Source organism: Mugil cephalus, chromosome 21 (genome assembly GCF_022458985.1).
Source record: "Mugil cephalus isolate CIBA_MC_2020 chromosome 21, CIBA_Mcephalus_1.1, whole genome shotgun sequence".
Lineage (NCBI taxonomy): Eukaryota > Metazoa > Chordata > Actinopteri > Mugiliformes > Mugilidae > Mugil > Mugil cephalus.
Window position 1 is genome coordinate 10,160,723 of NC_061790.1, and position 22,797 is coordinate 10,183,519.

General features: G+C 42.8%; 1 protein-coding gene across 3 annotated transcripts in view; it reads right to left on the reverse strand.

Moving 5' to 3' along the window:
* Positions 1-22,797, reverse strand: part of esrrgb (estrogen-related receptor gamma b) — a 70,183-nt gene that overhangs the window by 18,083 nt on the left and 29,303 nt on the right. Inside the window, exons 1-3 of one of the 3 annotated variants that reach the window (XM_047574515.1) lie at positions 19,305-20,067; positions 10,198-10,613; positions 5,578-5,694 (exon numbers count right to left, since the gene is read on the reverse strand). In XM_047574515.1, the coding sequence (XP_047430471.1) occupies positions 5,578-5,694; positions 10,198-10,613; positions 19,305-19,354 (583 nt within the window). In that variant the 5' untranslated portion in view covers positions 19,355-20,067. Of the gene's footprint in view, positions 1-5,577; positions 5,695-10,197; positions 10,614-19,300; positions 20,068-22,797 lie in introns of those variants that run through there. The other 2 variants (XM_047574516.1, XM_047574517.1) reach the window with 2 other exon arrangements.

Consider the following 22,797-nt stretch of genomic DNA (forward strand, 5'->3'; position numbering starts at 1 on the left):
TGACTATATGAACATGTGCATGCGTGTGTATCTCACGCAACTATTTTCGGCCCCTCACCTGTCAGAGGCGCTTCTTTCTAGAGAATGTGTCAGAATTGGCTGGCGGTCTATCGCTGCCAAAGGGAGATTAGGAGCTCCCTATTTTAGCTGGGAAAAAAAAATCAGAGGGACGCGGCGTGCGGCCACTCCTCCGAGGCCGCGCAGCCTTCACGAAGCACAGGGACGGTTCCCGTCCCGTCTGGTGCTGCCTCTGAAGGCCGAATCTGGAAGCCCGCAGAGAGCCGAAGGCATCGGGAAGCTTTTGTTTAAGTCTGGGTGGGCTGGGAAAGGAGAAGGTGGGGGGGACGTGAAGTGGGTGGGGGTGGGGGTGGGGGGGGGGTGTACGGTATCAGGATGGTGTGCTCCACCTGCTCTAACCCCTGATGGGCTGACAAGACAAAGCCGGAGTTGTTCTCCCATATCCGCGCGCACTGGCATCGCTCTCTTTATCACGCTTTACACTTTTCATAAATCTGAGCCGGTATGTCCACAAGGGGTATTATGGTGTATTACAGAGCCACCCTGACCACAAATGCGCCTGTAATCGAAAACATCTGCCTGGCTGGAGCTGGCGGGGTCGATTCAGGATCCCCGGCGTGCTGGTGTTCACTTTTTGTGGCGTTTCGCTGGCGAGGGTGAAACGAGGGAAAGAAGCAAAGCAGAAAGGGCGTCGGCGGGAAACGCGCACCTCAAGGTCCGATTCCATGTCGCTTGTCAGGAGTGATATACTTTTGACGTGTGTGTGCGTGTATGTGTGTGCCTGTGCGTGTCGGAGGGTTGTAAAGAGGTCAACACTTTGCTAAATCCCCTTCTTCAGAGGAACACGTGTTAGCATCCGTGTCTGATCTATCACCTGCCAGACAGTGAGGACAGGCCAGCGCAGAGCCTCTGGGTGGGCGCTGACTCTCAGCTGCAGCCTGCCAGATACTCTGACACCCTAAAAAGCAAACAAGGTCCCGTACATGTGCTGTTAGATAGACATGTTTGTGGTACGAGAAAAAACAAGTGGCGAGGGGGTCACGGGGGCTTCCCGCGTTCGCAGTTTAACCCGCTGCGGAGAAACACGCGAAAAAATAAACGCGGCTTTGTCGACGTATGATATTTAAACACACAGTATATCTTTATTTTGACGATGTAATCTTAGAGTATAGATTGGTTTCTGATCTAAGCCTATTGATTGGGAAGGGACCTGACAGTCTGTGATATTGGATATGGCTTTACTAATCTTTTGTGTATGTGGCCGGAGGAAAATAAGGCTGTAACATTACCCTGGTAGCCACGTTCGCTCAGGAAAGACTGCTGATCCCTATCTGTGGTCGGGCGAGGGGCGAGACAGCGGTGTAGGTTGCCAAAATAGTCTGGCAGCTTGTATTCATCCAGCACATTACAGTGGTGTCAGAAAATCCCCACCAGCAAAGAATACAGCACAGAAACACCAAGCTGTCACTAAAACATCAAGCGCTGACTTCTGAGGAGAAAAGGCTTAAGTGTCTTTCATTCAGATTATCAGAATGTCTGTTGTTGCACAGGGTGCCATGCTTCAGTTTCACTGGGACGTGCTCTCTGAGCAAGCTCTTTTTTTTTCTTCTTTTTTTTTTTTTAAATTAGATTTTATATAGCTACAAATACAAATTACAATCTATGAAAAAAAAAAGTAACAAAAACAACTAAACACAAAATCAGTCCAGAAAATTCTTGCATCATTTAACACCGTACAGTAATGCTATGGGGCATTAGCACTGCTATTAGCTGCGGGCACTGACACCTGGCAGTAGTGACTGACACCATACCTTCCGCGAGTTGTAATTACGTGAGAGTTTTTCCATTGGACCTGTGACCTTTTATCGGCCTCAGCTGAACATTTGCGGGGTCACCGAGCAAAGGCTGGTTTCCTCAGACGGCCGCCTGCCGCTAATATCCACCCAGCTCGTCCAGGTGCTCTGCTGTGACACGGCGGCAAAGCCAGATCAGACAAGAAGCCTGTCATCTACGGTAACTTCTCTTAAAAAGTTAATTTACTGTCACAACAAACTGGTCACAGACAGCCAAACACACATAAGGTACGACTATAATAAACTAATCCACCTGACACTTAGTTTCCCTTGCTACATAAATTATAATGAGTTGCCATTTTAGAACACCTGATTTGTTGGGACCTGTACTCTACTGCCAACTCTCCTGAAGACACCAAACTGTGTTAAAGAAGTGAAGTCAGCCGACTGGTGGCAGGTGGGACCGAGAGGAGTGGTTGGTCCCACCCACTGACGGTGCTGAAAAACCCTGGCAGCTGACACTTTATCATTCAGGATGGCATGTTTGGCATGAGGTAGAGAAACATTAGATACTTTCAGAACAACTGATCTCGACATCACGTTCTCACAGCATCATTTATTGGGATGCGGCGGCACTATCAAAAGTAAAAAAAGCAGGTGGTAAAACTGAAGTCGTCGCACAAGTGCAGTTCCTCAGCTGGCCACTTGAGGACAGCTCCAAAAACAACTTTTACTCTCCACTGAGCTCTATTTTAAAATGCTCAACTTAATAGCAGAAATGTTTACTGTATGGGGGGTGGATTTTTAACCCATTTAAATTATATAAAGTTTTACATAATTAATGCTCGCTAGCGCCACTCTACGAAAGATATTTAAAGGGTTTCTCCAAAATATTCTCTGATTAGCTGATGAATGAATTAACCTGAATACAGTATGAGCCAATTTCCAAACTAATCTCTGGTAATTGTTGTTGTAATTCTTGTCGTTTCACGCCTGTTTGTCTTGATTTTAACACAACGTTATGCTAATATGCCAAACTATACTTAACCTTCTTCTCTCCAAAGTGATTAACTTGCTTTATATATTTTTTTAATGTGTGTGTTAAAAGTGTTTTTCTATGAATTGAAACACCTGTGTTCATATTATTGCCTTTCTGTGGTGAGCACTTGGCCAATTGGTATACATGAAGTGGGGCAAGCCACTGTCCCCCCACTGACTCCATGATCACGACTTATTCTCCTACGACTACTATAAGAGGCCCATGATTAAATGTCTTTTTTTTCCTTTTAATTGAAAGCCATCACTTTAAGAGAATCCCCTCCTGTGCCACATATTGTGGCTGCGATTCTATCCCACACACACCGACCGTCCACATCAGTGGCTCAGCTTGGCTCTCCTCAGACAATACCCCGCTGTTTTTCCCTTTAAGCATGCGCTAATAGTTTCAGCTTTATTACTGTTGTTTTTTCTGGCTCCGAGTCAAAAGGCCCGGTGTGAGATGTTTGGGCTGGAATGGAGACATCAAGAGAGGGGCCGCGTGTATAAATAGCTCTGTAACTCCAACGCAGCGGATGACCCTTCGGCCGGAGATGAACAAACACAGCTATGTCAGGACACAGTGATGTTGTATTAGGGGGAAGTAAACCAAGAGCCTGACACACAATCTTGTGTAACCAGCGCAGGCTGCAGTCAAATGCCGCTAGCTTCTATTATCAGATGTGTTTGATGATGGTATAACAAAACTGTATGACTGTGGTTTGATTCTAGGAAAAGTGGAGTGGAGGCTGTAAACAAGCTCCTTAAATGCTCCTTTTTTTATATCAGGTCATATATCATACAATCAGAGCAGATAGCAGCAGGCTGAGTCCGAGAATCTGAGCTGATATAATTAGTCTGTGAGGATACAACGTGGCGCTTAGTGTTAGAGTCTCATGTGGATCCTACAACATGTCCCATTGACATTAAAACCCGAAACTAAACTTTTAACAGGCTGAGTAGAGCAGTGGTTTTTTACTCTTACCCTAATGAAACTGATTTTAAGATAATGGATTTTTTTTTTTTTTTAGTCACTGTCTATCCCCCAAATGAGGAAGCAGGTGACCTACTGATGCATGCCTTACATCTTAACCCTTTAACTGGCATTGTAACCACACGGTTCATCTTTTTTTTGTAGTAGTAGCAGACAATAATAACATTTTATAACCATTGATGGCCATTCAATTTGTAAGATACACAAATTTGCTAATGTGTGAACACATTATATATACAAATAACTAGTATCAAAATATCTACTTTTTGAGATATACCACTTTTGAAAACATACATCATACAGCTTCAGTATATATATATATATAAACATATATATATATATATATATAACCTGTACAATTGTGTGAACATTTTAATAATGATAAGTCAAAGTACTCAGTGTGTAGTACATGCTATTAATATAGATTAAAAATTAATGATATTTAATCGTGATTAATTGAATTTCTTAGTGCGGAAGTCAAATGGTTAAGAAAAGAATTTCAAAAACACACTTGTAATTACCACTTACAGAAAGTGGTGGTGTTACAAACTAAAGGTGGGTGCTTTTAGCATTGTTGACTGTGTGCATGATTAAGATTTGATATTTTTAATGATCAGCTCTTCCTATCTGTTTGTTATGTGGGCATACACATATATACAGTAGATATTTTTTATATTAAAAATGTTTTTTTCATGTCCGAGGTCTGTGAAGGTATGTAAAAAAGAAAAGAATTCAATTAGACGCCATGCATCAGTCAAGCCAGACACACACATTCGAAAAAGCTAGCAAAAAAAAAGTCCTCTTCCTGTGAAAAAAAAAGAAAAAAAAAAGAAAAGAAAATCTATCGGCTAGATTTTCCCTCTGTACTCCCAAAGGTCTCACACTGGAGGAAAAACAACACGTGCAGGAAGTGAGGTGGGATGTTCGGAAAGCATTTAGCGGATCAATACGCCAGGCAAGAGAGGGGAAGGGAGGCAGACGGAAAGAGAGGGAGCGGGAGAGAGAGACACCCAGCGCCCAGGGGAGAGGGAGGTCTTGAGGGAACAGCCTGTGCTTTTCAAGAGTACTGTTACACATCTCAGTCGGTCCTGCTAAGAACATGCAACTCAGCAGCTTTTACAACCCGTCTGAGTTAAACACTCAGATGCTCAGTGGTGTGAAGAGAGGTAAGTATGGACTGGGGATGATGTCACCGGTGTCTCCCCGAGGCCACAGCTGGCTTTAATGTCTGATTGACCACTCGTATAGCCAGCCCACAGTCCTGAGACACATGGGATGACTTTCTATATTCAGAATTTGGACAGTGTCTCCTAAGTGAAGGCTGGATCAAGCCTCCTTACCCTGTTTATTACAAAATACTAAATTAAAAAGCTTGTTTAAAGCTAAAAACAAGTGTTTATTCAGCCTAAGAGATGTGATTGTTATTCCAGTTTGGTCCAATAAAGTAGAGCTCAATTCTTTTACAACAAACACAGGAATCTAAATCAAATCTGAGCTTTAGGATTTTGGTGCTTCTGTTATAATTTAAAGACACAAGCTGCTTAAAATCTCCCTAACAAAATACATCGACATCTTTGTCTAAAAAACAGCACAATACCGTGCTCGTGCTTCCAAAGTTCCCAACATGTTTAACATTTAAAAGTTTAGATGTATTTCTTCAGTAACAGCTGGAGTTAAATGATGGTTAGAAAGTCCTGCCGAACAAAACTGAGAAAATGAAACGAAATCGGCGCTCACCCTCTTTCAACATGCCGACTTTGAGGCATTTCATGAAACGGCAGGCCTGGCAAGACTTCCGCCTCCTTTTGGTGATCTCACATTCGTTGGTGGCCGGACAGCTGTACTCAATATTCCCTGTAGGAGGACAGAACAATGAATTCATTATCCCGCGTGAGCAGGAGATATGCATCCGCAATTAGGAATAATTTGTTCTAAAATGATTGCATATGCGGGGAGATCAAATCGGAAATGGTAAACATCAGGCGAAGAAAGACAATAAGAGACACATGCGGGTGCGTGCGCGCACAAACACACACACACACACACACACACACACACACACACACACCTGTCCCAAGGTGACCCTGTGTGACACCCCTGAAGGAGAGGAGGGTTTAGTGGCATTTTGATGGGACATGTAAAAAGCACCTCCCCGCCCCGGAGTCCCACTCCCATTTTGATTCCCAGATAAATTAGCTTCATTAAATGCAGAGCGTCCTCTCCGCTACGCTCGCCGTGACCCTTTCCAGCCCATCCTTCTTCACCTAAAGGATGATGGGAAAGCTGCCCTCCCTCAACGACGGCGCAAGGGCTGAGAGATGGACGCGCGGCCCGGGCGCTGTGCATAATGCTCTCCAGCGAGGATCAGGAGCCGCTGTTAGACTGGACAATCCAACGCTCCCGTATCACGTAGCAAAGCGTATTATTCAAGTCTGCCTTTGACGGTCGTGGGCTCGCCATGGAAATATTTCCCGTGCAATTTAATCACTCGGCTCCAAAAAAAAGACAGAAACCCGGACATAATGAATCTGCATGCCTGTCTGAACAGTTTGAAGAAATGAAGGCACAAACGTTACACAAAAGTTAACACAAGCCCAGGAATCCAATGATAAATCCTCTCTCCTAAGTGTCCGCATCCCATGATTGAATGTTTAAACAACGTCCCGTAAGTCCACAGATGCACTAATGGTGCCTAAAAACAGCAAACCAGGTGTTATCTGTTGCAGATCTGCCAGAGTGCTACCCCCACCGCACACACAACCCCCCTGTTGGTCAAGGAGAAAGTGCCAACATTTGTCAGGATCTCTGGCATCGACGGTGCCAGCAGGGTCACATGCACAGTTAGGGGCCCGGGGCACCGCGCCAGGACGCTGGCAACGGCTGCTGCTGGATTCAGGGTAGGTAGCGTCTGTTAAAGTGGGTGGCAAAGGGAAAATGAAGCGCGCGGCAGCGCTCGTGTGTGGGATCGCACGCTGCGTAGCGATCCTTCGCCACAAAATAACTGTATTCTATTTGTCATAATAGCACTCAGGCTCTGTACTTGTTTCATTCTACATGCTAACTCTGAACGTTGACCTAAGAAGAGGAGGATTGTAAATTAAATAGACATAAAATATTATCTATACTAAAGGAACAAATTATATTTTAGTCCTAATTTACCACAATAATGTTTTTAGAACATTTCAACATTTGAATTCAAACGTTTCATAGATATATGTTCATAGCCACAGTTTGATGAGAAAGAAAATTACATTACAGAGACTTTAAAATTTCACTTTTACAACAAGGAATTAAATATTTCTTTAAACATGTGCGACTCTTTCTTTGTTCCTGCTGTCCGTTGTAATGTTTTGCAGCAGTGCATTGTGGGATACAAGTGTACATCTACATATATATATATAAATATATATAAGACTATATCCTAAGACATTTTCTGCTTATAATGCGATGTGTTTAATGTCTACTATTAGAGCTGAGTGTGAGATGTGTCCACTGTGTAGTGCCCTCAAGAGAAATATTACTGGAAACAATCCCACAATGCATCACTATTGTTGCTATGGCACGAATCTGCTTTTGATAATTTGCCTGTTAAACAGTGTTGTAGGATTCAATCAGACATTTTTATTTAATCCGTTTAGAAACGGATGCTTGATAAAAAACATAGGAGACCACAGTGCATTACCAGAGGAAATATTTTTACATGGACGGACATGAAATAACCTTTGTGTGTGTGTGTGCGTGGTGGTGGGGGGTTACATCGGAGGTCCACAATAGACTCAAATTGCCTACCTCTAAAAGCTCACTGTCGGCATACCCTCTTAGTTAATCAGGTCTTGTGTCCACCTTTATTCCTCAAAGGACATTTCAACCACTCTAATATCCTTCCTTAACCTCTCTTATTTTCCCTCTAAATTTTGATATATTATTATGCCATGCTATTATCCACGCGCTCATCTCCACTCAAGCCGGACCTCTCCTTGTCCTCCTCCTTTACCGAGGCCGGGACCCCCCTTTCTGATTACCATTCCATTAAAGCGCCTTCTCCTTTCTGTGAATGACCACGTCCCCTGTTCCTTGTCCCTCTGCCTTTATTTAGAGGACTCCTCGGCGTCTCGCTCTCTCTCTCTCTCCCCTTCTACTGTTATTGCCCCAACAACACGTGCCCGAGCTTCTAATTGGCCCCCTCCCTCCATCTCGTCGCCCCTTGGGTGTGGGGGGGGGGCTGGAGGGGCCTGGGGGCAAAGAACAGATCTGCACCTCCCACCCTCCTTCCTTGACTTTCTCCCAGTGAAATGCCTGGTTCTTAATTACAGTCACCCAACACTGATTGTTATTGACTGAAACTCCCGTGGCTCAGGACGACTGACGGACAGATTAAGCTCGTTACAGGCCTGTCCTCCATGAAGGAGAGCGAGAGAAGAAAGAAGAAGAAGAAGAAGAAGAAGAAGAAATGAGCAACACTTACAGTCCTTTCTGTGTTGTTGGAAAGAGACTGAGACACGTAAAATTATAAAATTATTAAACATACCCTGAAATTAAATTGGATTTTTGATCGGGACGCCATTCAGAAAAACACCCAGGACACAATAACATGTTTTCTTGAGTACATCTGGTTGAAAATAAGTTGTAAGTACACACGTTTTTCTGTCCTAGAAATAATTCTTTTACGATTTAATATGTGACCTGTAATCAAGTAGATCCAAACACGTTGCCGTCAATCTTTTGCTCTAAGTCAGAAAAAAACAAATGTGTTGGAAACATTAACTCCTAATAAGTTCCATCTTTTCTCTCTGGTTGGAATAAATACATAAGAACCAGGAGACACAAACATGGCGGCTACAAAACAGTGAACTGTTAAAACATGTGTTTGGAAAAAGACAAGTGAAGCTGGAAGCAATATAGATGCTGCCATTGAAAACATGGGTCCACCTTTTAGCACTTAATAAATTCAATTATCAGTGAAGTCAGAGGAAAAACTTTTCCACATATGCACAGCATTCAAAACAGCTACAGTCTTATTGATGCTTTAAGGTCTGCCAACACAAATCTTACTAGGATGAATCTCTGACCAGAATTATTTCAGTCAAATTGAAGAAATATTGTCCATGTAAATGTTGCCATTGTGATTAATGGCAACACTGGAGATTCAATGAAGTAACCAACTGTGTTTATTAAATCAAATAATCTATTCTATGGATTTAAAGAATCACCAATAAACTTCAATTCCTTTTTTAAAAACATGTTTCAATTTGCCTGCCTGAACGCGGCCCCCGCTACGTTTCAAAAATCTGCATCTCGCTTCGTGGCACATTATCCCAGTCCAAGTCATTATTCTGGAGCGGATCCCACACATGGCAGAGGCAATGCCAGATGTATGATTCACATGCAAAGGCACAAAAAAAAAAAAAGAAAAGAAAAGAAGAAAAAAAAAAAAATCACAACCCAAAGCAGATTTACAGTCTGGGCCTAATGCCTGCTGTAGACGCTCGTAACCACTTCGCCATATTAGTCCCGTAAGAGCAGAGGACTGATGAACACGTGGCATACATGACAATGAATTCCTCATCTGGTCAGTGTGCGTTCCTGGCAGCCAGGGCTGTCGTGGCGAAGCTAGCAACATGTATTTAAAATTAAAATGACGAAGCGGTACGTTAGAACCGCGACAAATAAGATACACGGGTTAGAAGCAGTGGTGGGAAATACTTTTACTATTTTACTTTATTTTACTGCGCAGTCACAGGGAAATATTCTACTTGTTAAGTCACTGAATTATTTGAAAACCTCAGTTATGAGTTACTTTAATATATATATATAGTATTGAGAATAAAAAAAAATAAATGGTTCCAAAACATTTTGAGTTTTCAATGAGGGGCCAAATTGTCGGCCACTTTTCAGATGACTAAGAGACAAAGTGTGATCTCCACTACAAACCAATTAATGCTTTAATTTAGATAATTGAAGCAGCAAAACATAAATCACCAAACCAACTGAAGAAAAGTCCATCCAGAAAATATTAACGTATTTATGTGGTTGAACTTTGGTTATTCTCATTTCCTCTTCTTGCATCCCTGGGTTGGAAACCACTTCACTACACAACTTAAATGCATTTAATTGTAAATGTAATTAATTGTAAACCAGCTGCAACCGTAAAATGCTGCCTAATGTCCAGGAATTTTCATTTTAGAGGTACATTTAGATGCTTTTTGGTGTACTTTACTGCATTAACTACTTTGTTCCAGTTGGACCAAAGGGCTCTTTGTGGACATCTCCTTTGGAGAAGATTCCACCACCTCATTATCATCATTAGAGAACAGCTCAGGTGAGCCAGACAAAGCTGCGAGAGAAGGTGGGAAATACCTTGTATTGTCCTTTTGAAAAAGGCTTTGCAGGCCTCGCAGGAGGCCACGCCATAGTGGTACCCTGAGGCAATGTCACCGCACACCAAGCAGAGCCTCTTGGGGATGGCATTGAGCATGTACTCGCACTTGATGGGCGAGTCGTCGGCCATGCCGCCGGAGCACTCCTCGTAGCGGCGTAGGCAGGCGCTGCCGCCGCCGAGCATGCCGGGGTTGAACATTGGCGGGGAGTCCAAGGCGTGCGAGCGCACGCTGCCGCCGTTGATGTAGCCGCCGCTGGCGTCTGAGTTGCCGCTGGGGCTGTGGTGGCTGCCGGTGTCTACGAGCGAGGAGGAGGGACTGGAGGGCTCAGTTTTGACGTAAGAACCGCAGCTCGAGGACAAGTGTCGGTCGTCAGAGGGCATTCTGGTTAGCAACCTGGATGAATAAACACACGGAAAACCAGAGCTGCGGTTAGTTTTGTGACAAAACTCACAGTAAATACGGAGCTAGTGACACACGAGGTGACTAAACGCGAGGAAATGGTCATTTTCAAAATTGTCACCATTGACTAACGAAATATTTTCAAAATGATCAAATGAAAACTTTAAGAATGGCACAAGCTTTAATAATTGTAGTTAGATTATTTATAGGAGAAAATACAGACAAGGCTTTCTAACGCGTGGAAAAGATGCCTTTTCATCTCATGTGCAAACGTGGACTGACGGTAGTGTCAATGAAACGTACTGAATGTCGCTTTCTACCATCATCGCCCTATCATTCTGTGAGAAATTCATCAGCTGGTTCATCTGAGTTTGATAGATTATGTTACCGACACAGCCGTTAATGTGCTGGAATGCCAAGTGATATACTGTGGTAGCTTATTCCTCTCAGGCAAAATGGTAACTAACGACCATGTCAACAGATGCCCCATACATCTTGCAAACAATGCCTACAATTGGTCGGCTGCCAGAAGTAAATGAATGAATGAAACTTCAGATGGATGTTAATGGACAAAAAGAGAGGTGTTACACTCAGCATATGGAGGATCATGGGTAATACATGACCCAATCAATAGTCCCGGTGATTTCGCTAGTGGACGGTGCTTGGTTACAGAGGCTCTGACCTGGGATTAGGTTCCCTCGCCCAAATGTTTTATCATAAAGAATGGGAAGTTAGAATTAAGACTGTATTTTTGCACTGGTCTTACTAAAATCTTTTTAGAACCTTTTATTGGTGGCACATTTTACTGCAGAGATTAAACGGCTTCTTTATTTATATACTAAGTGGTGGGCTGGGCACTTCCATGACACAATGACTGTTCCTACTGGTGGACAGTAATTTCTCTTTGAGGCAGTGTGTGTGTGTGTGTGTTGCTGTACTCGCAGTGCATTCAATAATATTCTCTCAAACGAAGCATGAAATGAGGCCCGGGTCGCTGTTAGAACTGCTGGCTCTGTCTGTCACAGTTGGTGTTGATCTTAACACTACTTCAGCCCTACAGTCCTGCGAGTCGTAAATACTGGGTGAGAGTGGCGGAAAGCCATGTCAAGAATGTCTGAAACTAACAGAAACCTAATGCTGCTTAGATTCCTCCCAACTTTTTGCCTTTTTTTCTGCCAGGGGCTTTTTTCTTTTTTTTTTTTTTTGTGAACCGTGCGGCTGCGGTTAGCGCTGTGTTTTCACTCTCTTGCCTCTTTGCATAAGTGTTTCCACAAAGCCAGGAAGTCATCAAGCCCTGACGACATGAAACCTCTCTTTTAACTGCTAACGGGTAGCGAGGTGGGTGGAGGGAAGGAGGAGGGAAGGAGGAGATAGCCTCTACCCCTGGGCCCAGATCAGATCTATCGATCCTCTGCTTCCTTCCTGTTCCAGATGAGGCATGAAAAAATAAACCCTCCTCTTACGGGTCCCAGACATTCCTTATGCATTTTTAATCAGGCAAGACTGTTAACATAGTGCGAGATGGAGAGATACAACATTATGTTAGTCTTCATTGTGAGGCTACAGGGCTCCCGTTAAATCTTGTTAGCAATCAGCATGCACCTACAGTCAATTGCAAGGTATATTTCCTCCCATCTGAGGGAATTGGAGAGAGCGGCGTGGTAACAGTTAATACATCATCGCAGCCAGATAGGGGGATTCCCCACGGAATAGTACATTGTGGCATATGTAAAAAGTAGTTCATTCCACACTTAGCACACAGCAACGCTGGGGAGATGTTTTTTGTTAGGTTTAATGGAAATTTCTAATGGGTCCTTTCAAATCTGTCCAAATGAAATAATGGCACGAACCACCAATTCGCGCGGACAGAAATAGCTTCATAGTTTCGTAATTTGGTTTTCCTCTCTTATTATAAAAGAGACGTGGAGTTTTCTAAGTACAGCCCGACTCTCCTCAACCTGTCCCGCTCCCCTGGCAACACACACACACACACACACACACGCACGCTTGCACCTAATATCTAATGGGGTGGTGTTTGCTCCGCCGTGCAGAAAAATGGTACAAACCGAGCAGACAAGCAAGACTCATCCGACAGACGTGAAGGTCACCTGCCTTCTCTGTTCTGCTGCTCTGAGAGGCCCAGACGGTCCCAGCGTGGACGCCTCGGAGCAGCAGACGCGCAGGTTTTCCCGCCTGTCCACCACGCACCACGAAAGACCAAGAGCGTCTAGACAACCCTGCGAAAAACCACAGATCCGTCCAGAATGTTTATTAGGGGGAGGAGCGCGGTTGCCGCTGCTTTTTTCCAAAACCGCTCGTACTTCGCGAGACGCGTGACGGGTGAGAGAGCGCCCTAACGGAGCAGCTTAGAACCTCAAATGTTTGCGTGCGTATGTGTGTGTATTTTGGCATGCCTTCCCCGTGCTGGCAGCGTCGCATATCCCCAGCTTCCCTTCCATAAATCCCGAATCCATCCACCTCTCCCGCACGAAATGTGCTTTCTAGCCCCCCCCCCCCGAATTTCACCACGATGAATTCACGCTGCCCGAAAAACGGAATAAAACGCATATTCAAAACAATTCTCCGCGATGGCCTCATGCCGTCCTTGTCTTGAGTGACGGGTTAAACATGTGGCACTCCATATTTTACAGCCGCATTTTTCCACTGAAGGGAAATATTATTGTTAAGCTCGGGGTTAAGCTAGTAGCAAGGAACACGGCGTAAATCACGGCGCTGAACACACAGTCGAACATGGAAGCACAGAAGGACAGAGGCAAGGAGCCATGCATGAAATTAGTTCATTAATCTTTCGATGATAGGCCGTCCTTGTTTGGGGCAAACTCTATCAGCTTTAAACTGAGTGCCCCTTCCTGCCTGACACATAGATTACGCTTTTAGTCCACGGCCTGGGAAATGAATGGTCACGCGAGTGGGGAAAATGGGGGAGCGCGTGTCGTCCAAGTGTTAAGTAGTAACAACAACACGCGGGTGACAGCGTCGGCACAAATGAAGGTCGTCAAAAGACGTGTGTGTTCTTGAACGCGAGCGGCGCCGCTAAAAGCAACGCGGTACTCGTTTTTTGTTGTTGTTTTTTTTAATGCACACCGAACCGACGTTAGTCAAAACGCATTCATAAGACGCGTCCTATTATTTGACGACAGGAACGGAGTGGCCGCTTTAAAAACCTGCAAGCTTTCTTTTTTTTGTTTCAGTCGTTGCAATTATTTGGTCCCAATCAGGGCCCGGCGGATGTTTTTTTTTTTCACAACCGAGCTTAAGAAAAAATAAGCATTTATCCTATAAGCGGTGGAACAATTTGTTCTTTTGATAATGTGTCACCGCTGGTCTAATTATGTTGTTGTGTAGCCGGTAACTATCTTGCATCTATATTTATGTTTTTATAGATGTTTCATTAGGCTTCATATATCTTGTGCGCTTTACATTTCTCCAGATTTTCCTTCTGGTTAATCATAATTTTCCTCATCTAAAACTAGATTATATTAACTTAGAAAAAAAAACAACCAAACTATTAGACTTAGAAATAAAAATAAATTTGTCGACCGACTGATAACGTCGAACTTCATATTTTGCGCTTTTACCGAGGGAATATGTCAGATTTCTGTTGTGATTAAATCTAAATGCTTCTTTCAGAAGCTCAACAACTGCGATAGTGGACCTGAGAAAATATGCAATCACAGATTTGTGTGGTTAAGTTGGAGAGTGAATCTCTGAATCTTTACCCAGGGATCATTTTCACTTTTTGAGGCCCAGCACTGTATAAATGCACTTTGTATAGATGCACTTTGTTTCAGCTCGTCTATCCCTGTACGCACACACACACACGCACACACACACACACACACTGTACACAGAACTTCCAGCATATGGCCCCTTCAATGTCACTGCCACGAGGAGAGATTGCATAGATTTCCCACATGGATGATGTCTCCTTACCTGGAGTATCAACCCCCATCTACATACACATCCACCACCTCTAGGAAATTGCTCTCTCTGCAAAGTCAAACACACCCCTAACTGCCTTTTAAAAAGAGACAGAAGAAGGAGGTTACAGGGGAGAAAAGAATAAACGAGCGGAGACTTAAGCCGTCATTGGGAATCAGAGGAGGACTCATGAGGGACAGTTACAATATTGATTTCATAAATAAACAGAGATGGCCATCGATCCTAATGTTATTTTGCATTTCAATTACTGCCCAGAAACATAACCTTCAAACGTCTGCTTCTCCACAGTAATAACATCCACTGATAATCACGAGCGAGCCTTGTTTGGCACAAATTGGCTTTTCTCTCACCCACCCTCGCCCAAGCCCCTCCACCTTCCTTTTTTTTTTCTCTCTCTCTCTCTCTTTTACAAATGTGTAAATGACACAACTTTGCATTTGCCTAATGGTATTAGAACATGGGCTGAATTTCAAGTGAGACTCAAGCTGATACAGTAAGCGCTCCGGTCAATTGACACAATGCAAATTAACGTGGTGAAGAGGAATTAAGTTCACAATGTGAGACCTCGTGAAGTCACGATGAGGCCCATTAAATTAAACATGCCGGCCGGCCCACGCTCCATGATTAGACGTACTGCTCCTCGTCTCTGTGTTAATTTCATTTGATCAATAAAACAAACTCCTTCTAAGAAGTCCTCTCTCTGCTGCTGCTGCTGCTGCTTACATTCGGCCCTGAGCACATGAAAGACACATTCGTGTTTTGATTGAACGGCGGCTGCAAAAAAAAAAAAAAAAAAGGGTCCCATCTACATCCTGATGTATTCAGAGTCCTTGACAGGCCGCCTAAAGGATATATCTATATCAAGGGAGGGTCATGACATGTAATGAAGTTATTTCTCCTCTCCTGCCGTCACACAGAACCAATAGAGCTGGGCTGCACCCCTGTACGGAGCAGCAAACGCCATTAATAAACATGACACTCGCATGAAAAAAAAAAAAAAACACAGCCTAAACGTTTAGATTTGTCTCTGGTAATTTTTTTCCTCAACTTCGTGCAAACTCAAAGCTGGCGGTAAACGAAAAAAAAAAAGTTGGATAGAGGCAGAATTTTTTTTTTCCTTTTTTTTTGTTCTCCACAAAGCGCCACTTTCCCACCACCTGCTCCCTCCATCCGTCAGTGGATTCTTCTTGGCTTCCCCGGTCAGTTCTACTCCTCAGATTAGCCAAGTATCAAACGAAGCCGGGACAGACCACGGTGCCCCGGTGCAAGGCTTTGATCATTTTTTTTCAAGTGTTTCGGCCCGAACTCGTGACAGCGTCGGAAACTTTGCGTCCGCCCGCTGAAGTGACTGAACTGACTCTGAACAGAGATTCTGGTTTTTTACATTTTCAAATCATGTTGCCAACACCGAGAAAAGTCATTTGAAACAGACGGAAGTGGCGCCGGGACCAAGATTAGTGAAGAATATAACCTCTAAATAGATAATAAGTGTCAAAGGCGTTTGCCATGACGACGCCATGTGCTCTGTACTTTATTATTATCATTATATCACAGCGTATTTTACTGCTTCCACACCACAATTTCACGTCAGTTAAGTTCAGCTGGTGAAAACCTCCACTTACTTCATGGTTCTAGTCATGAATTCATGTGTGACTCCAGGGAACACAGTCCAGTTTCATTCTTAAACAATCTACCTCTTTTTCCAATATTGCACAATCACTGCATCCACACACAGAGTATGACCACGGTGTTTGAATTAATTTAATTTTTAGATATTAAAACCGCAGATTTATTGAAAGGATTCATACAAGCACAATAGGGATGTGTGCATACGTAGTGTGATAAATGCAGATAATGTGTTTTTGTTAACAGACACTGTCAGGTGTTCCCACCGCTAAAATTAGATCCCAGGTCAGTGTGTGATTCTTTGTGGTCTAATCTGTATCAGTGCGCGCGAGTGTGAGTGTCCGCAATTTTTGTGTGTGTGTGTGTGTGTGTGTGTGTGTGTGCATACATTTGACCGCTAATGCATTCCTGTCTGTTTGCTTGTGAAGGGCACCTATGGGAACAGCAGGTGGGACGAGAGACAGAGAGAGAGAGAGAGAGAGAAAAAAGAAAAGATGTGATTTATTAGAACATTTAAACTTTAAGTGATGCGGTTGTCAAAAACTGCCGCGGCTAATGTCGGGTTGACCACTTTAAAAATTACCGGTTGAACATTTAAACAGTGGGAAAATGATTTGTGTATTTTTAACAAAGGATGTGTTAAAAAAAGTGTTGACCATGAAGAAGAAGGAAAAAAAAAAGGCCCAGAAAGCAGAAGACAAGGCTGACATTTTTTTTTTTTTTTTTTTTTTTACTGAGGACAGGAAGCTGCTGACTTTAATCCCACATTATACACTTAAATGGACTCTAGTCCAGTTATTAACCATTACTCCACAGTTACAGCTACACATTATTTTGGTCTTTGTTTCCACACAAATTCAGTTGTATTAAAAATGCCAAAGATGAACAGTTGGACTTATCAGACCTTTTACCTGGTGACAGTAGGCTGAACACTGGGGCAAAGTATCTCACAGGGTTAATAGCATTCCCCAGAGCCAAATCTAATTAAAGCACAGCTTTATGTGACACTAAACGCACAGATTCCCAGTATGCAGATACATAAGGAACTGCAGTACGTTAACTTCCAGGTGGTAAAACTTTAACAGAAGTTAAATTCTGAGAAACTTAAGTTTAAGTCACACACTGGTTACGAGGTTTCTAGTCATAAAACGTTGTGTTTCCGTAAATAAAATCTTATCTGAGCAGCAAGTGAAATGTGTTTATTTTTTGTAAATGCAGCATTAATCCCAAGAACTTGACTGTAATCAGCACGAATGTGTTTGTTTAACTTGTGTTAGTTTCTCGTGTAGCGTCATTGTGTCATCTCCTATCAAACACACAAGTAGAGAACTACACACACTTTGTAAATTAGACTTAGACTCAACTTTATTGATCCCTTTGGGAAGACTCCCTCAGGGAAACTGTATTTCCAGCAGCTATATACAAAAAAAAAAAAAGAAATAGGAGAAATAAACGATGTACAATAAATGATAAAATGTTTTTAAAAATGTTCACGTTACCAGCTACTGACTCACCAAGACATATTTATATATGAATCCATATGGGTAGATAAGCAGGAAGATGCGGTCCCACAAACACACACACAAACTAACACACACACACACACACACACACACACACACACAAAGACCTGACCCAGGATCACGGTAGGTTAATGGGATAATACTTTTTTTTTCTTTTTTTTATTATTATTATTATTATTTAATAATTTAATCAAGGATTTAAAATAGGGTTCAATTTTAAATTATTATTTTTGTTTTTACATTTTGTACAGTTTTTTTTTAATGCATGTAAATGTTTTATGGGATGATTGTGTAAGCAAAAAAAAAAAAAAAAAGAGCAGCTCTTTGGTTGTGCGTTTTTAACTGCACTGCAATCTGCACAGAAACTGTGATATTGAATGTCAAAGCCTTAAAAGATATATTTAACCCGTAGAGTCTCTACACAGTTAAACATCCCTGAAGCAATTAAATCTTTTTCACTGATGATTTTCCTGCAACTAATTTGACTGCAGGAAATTTATTTTTATTACTAGATGTCACAGTTCAGTTGTCGCTGTTGTCCACAGAACAGTTCTTTTAGTAGGCGTCACATAGATAATGAATGTAAAACTAAACTAAATGTGCATTTTAATTTAAGCACACGACTCAACAGCCCTTTTAAAAGGGAAGTTTTTAAGCCTCTATAACAGGAAATGTTTTGTCATGACGCTCTGAAACAGTTACAGTATAAACTGGACTACATCTGATCACCCTTCTTCTTTTTCTTTTCTTTTTTTCGGAGTTTGAAATCGCAGTCCTGTAAAACGTGCTAAGCAGGTTAAACCTCTCCAATCCCATCGTCAGCTCAACCTTAAGAGGATCCCAGTGAACGGTCTCTCCGTCCTGTCTTATTTATGCTGCGAGAAAAGCATGGAAATGTTGAGGGTCTCCACTCCCGACAAGATTGGAGAGTTTCTTTGACCGATTATTTCGAGGGTTGCTGCAACAAACGTTGCTTGATCCCCGCGTTTGTGAAGAAAATGTGCAATTACAACATAATCCCGTCTAAGTAGATTTAATTTGCATTTCACTTGCACTTTTGGGGATTATATCGATACGGTTGTTATGTATTATTTAATTATATAACCACCTAAATCAGGTAAAGTGTAAAAACACATGGAGATGAGTGATTTATCCAAAACAGAAGCAGACAATTATCTGCTCCATGAAAACGCACTCTAGACGTTCTGTCTATTAAGAACAAACACTCTCACTTAAACTGTCCGGCAGCACAGTTGCAGTTTAGTTTGTCGGGACAGCGGCTGCTGCCTGAGAACAGTCATGTCTGCACAAATCAGTCTCTGGCTCTCAGACCCTGGATCCCGATGCAGCGCTACACTGCTGTAGGGCAACCGTCCGCCCTGGACTCCCTGCGGGCTACGCTGCTGCACCTTCACCGGCAGAAATCTTTTGAAATAGTTTTTTTTTTCTCTCTTTCTTTCCGCAGTACTTTTGAATACAAATGCAGACAACGCCGGGCGTTAAATTCTGCCACCTAAAGTAGAAATAAAAGTACGTTCACACCACAGAATAAAAAAAAAAGAGAATCACCTACTGGTTGTGGTAGCAAAGAGGGTCGGGGATGCACAGTTCGGAAACATCCATCAGTCCACGTTAAGCATTCCAGGTGTTGCAGTATAAAAAGAGATAAACAAACAGCTGGGCAAAAGCTGGAGGAGGAGATCAGTTCCTAAGTCTCCACATATCTTCATGAAATGTTGGTCAGGTGTTTCCTGGGTGTTGTTCCCCCTCCCTCCCTCCCTGCTGCCCTGTTCAACCCGCACACACCAAATTTAAAAAAAAAAAAAAAAAAAAAAAAACCTTCTGCCTCGGCCCCAACAAACTCCAGTCTGCACAGGTGCTGCGCGCTCAGGCTCAGGAGTGCGGACGGTGAGGAGAAGGAGGAGAAGAAGAAGAAGAGCGGACCGAGACGGGGGAGAGGAGAGAGGAGAGAGGGGCACGAGGTAGGGGGGGCTGAGGGGAGGAAACTGGAAGCAAGTGTAGGTGAGGGGAGGAAGAAGAGCGAAGATGATCGGACGGACGGGTAGAGAAAGAGAGAATAAAAGATAAGAGGCGGATGGATGGAGAGCGGCGGCGGCGGCGAGAGCGCACTCTGGCTGAGTAAGTCAGTGAGGGGAGTGAGTCTCCATTGAAGACGAGGGGGCTCTTTAAGAGGAGGGGGGGGGAGTGGCTTGCTGCATATGGAGCGGCCGCCATTGGCCGGTTTCGGGGAGGCTGTCCCGGCAGGGGCCAATGGCGACGGTAGATTACTGAGATGAGACGGGCTAATGGGAAAGCAGCCGGTGTCCATTCACAAGGGAGCGCTGCAAAACAGAGAGACACGGGGCCCTCTGAATAAATAAATAAATGGATAGATAGATAGAGAGATAGATAGATGCAGAAGTAGACAGTAGTAGCTGACGAGCAGCAGAAGTATGAGCACATTCACTCAGGCTGATTTAAACAGGTCTGTTTACGGTGCTTTTAGGGGCTCAGTGCCAGCTTATGGAGCTAAACTGTTCCCTTTAGTCTTTTATCCTCTCCACCATGGATCTGGCTTTCCACAGCCTGCCCTCCTTTAAAGTAATGACAGCTGCTTCCCACAGCATTTCACCAATCACACTGTGAAGAGAGGAGGGGGGGGGGATCAACCAATCCTCACAGAGGCTTGATGTAAGAAAACCGAGAGCGCTAATGACCTCGGCAGGGACGCTTACGACGACGACGACAGCAGAGGAAGTTTGAGTGGATCATTTTTTTATTTTTCTTTAACCACGTCCGTGCAATGTGGCAGCCGTCAGAGGAAACCCAAAGCCCCCCCCCCACTCCCCGCCGCCGCCACCGCCCGCCCTCCAACCCACTTCATCAACCCACATTTTCCTGATCGATACAAAACCCATCACACGCTCTTATTGATCACAGCGTTGCCGTGTCGCCAGAAGCCTCGGGACAGACTCTGTTTCCCTGACGTCTTTTAAATAAAGAGGAATTATAAACTTTAATGTTTTCTTTTCATGTCACTCCACATCAGAGTCACCGGAGCAATGGCCGATTGCTCTAATAAAGGACTTGCGCATTCTCAATTACATCTTTGATCAATATTTTGGCATTTAATGTACTTTCCTGCGGAGGAAAACCAGGATTTTCCCACTGATCTGATTAAGACATCCAGACATAATCAATAGAGGAGATATGTTTATGTTTTTAATGAGGCAGAGAGAAAAGACAGAAGAGGAACAAATGTTCAGAGGACATGCATGATTTTTAAGTGAATAAAGGAGTGGATGTTAATCAAATAAAAGAATTTTCTGCTTTTTTTTCCCTGCTTTGTTAAAGATTCAATTATATGCAAAACTTTAAGTGCACGTTAAAGCATCTATGTTACGGGAGCATTCTTTAATGATAAAACTGCTAATTTGACGAATTAAATGCATTTTTACATGATAAAGATGAGTCATTTTGATATCAGCGTGGGTTTACTTCACTCCAAATAATTAAAAAATGGTCTGCCTCCCGCCCTCCCGGCAAGCAAACATACACAGGGTGGGAACACCGAGCTTCATGGCATCTGACAGGAAATCTATCGAGCGCACAGTCTGTAATCCCGCCATCACGCTATCACCAAGCGAAGAAACAGTAATCCAATCATTAAGTCTGTATTCAAGGCACAAAAAAAAAAGAGAGAGAGAGAGAGAAAAAAGATTTTTTAGCTCTATGAACAGTGTTTCTCTTCAGGGAGATCAGAGCAGTCTGGGATGTAACCACATTGTATTCTGAGTCTTGTTCTCATAATAGTTTTGCTCTCATTTGCTGTTTTTCCTTCTCAGCGACGTAATCCCCCGTCTCCCGCGTCCCCGAATGCCGGAATAATTTAGCAGAGAAACCCGAAACAATATTATTTTCGGAGTGAAATTTAGACTTGAAGGCGCACTTACGAAACAAATAACACACGAAACCTTTAAAGGCCCTAAACAGATCTGAGAAAGAACCGACCGTTAGCTGTCGATAAATAGCAATTACACATTGTGTCGCGCTGAGGGACACAATCTCCCTGTCACGCGTGTTGTGTGTAATTGAATTCCTGATTCATGAGCAAACCGGCGTTTTTTTACGCCTGACCTTCTGACCTCTCTAAAAAAAAAGACACTGTATCATGCGCGGCCCCGGTGGCTCAGCGGGAAGTTCACCGTGGATTCAGCCGCTGCTGCACTTCAACTCTTTACAACAATGAACTCAGGCAAAAACAGATTTAAGTGACGTGTTTCTCCACCAGTGGATTTACACGTTAAACGACATTACAGATCGCCAGGGCTACGGACAAAGGTCTCAACAGAAAAATATCACATGACACCAGGCGGAAATAGAAAGCAAACATTTTTAATGGAACAGGTGGTTGTGACTTATAATTCATATTTAATTTTAGCAAAAAACTTTTCAAACTGCGGTTTTAGTTAACTCATCACATAAAATAAGCGATGGTCGGTTTAGTCAAGTTACAGGAAGTTAATAAAAAAATCTATGACATGAATAATATTGTACGAAGGAAGAATTGTACCAAAACCACCCGTGGTAATTTTTATGTAAAATAAACAGAAATAGAATTAAGTGTTTTATTATTTGAATGAATTTTGCTGCTATAGAAATGGTGCAACATGATATATAAATTTTACAGTAATCTGTATATTCATGTATTTATTTTCTATGGTTTATATCTGAGGTCTTCAACGTTTTTCCGGCTAAGGACCCAAACTGATGGAGAGATTAAGTAGGGACATCCTACCTACTATATGTGTTCTATATAAAACTTTGCCTAGTGCTATTTATAAATGCACATTATTATTACACACATACAATTTTTTATCCAATATTAAGCTATCCCATGTATATAATTAAAATATGTCAAATTCATGTTAATTGTATTTAAAGAAATTTAAATGTGTGAAGGGGAAATTTAAAAAAAAACATATAAAATGTTTAATCAACCAAAGATTTTGTGACCCTCTCACCCTGCAGTACCTCCGCGACCCCGAGTGCACTGAAAATCTAAT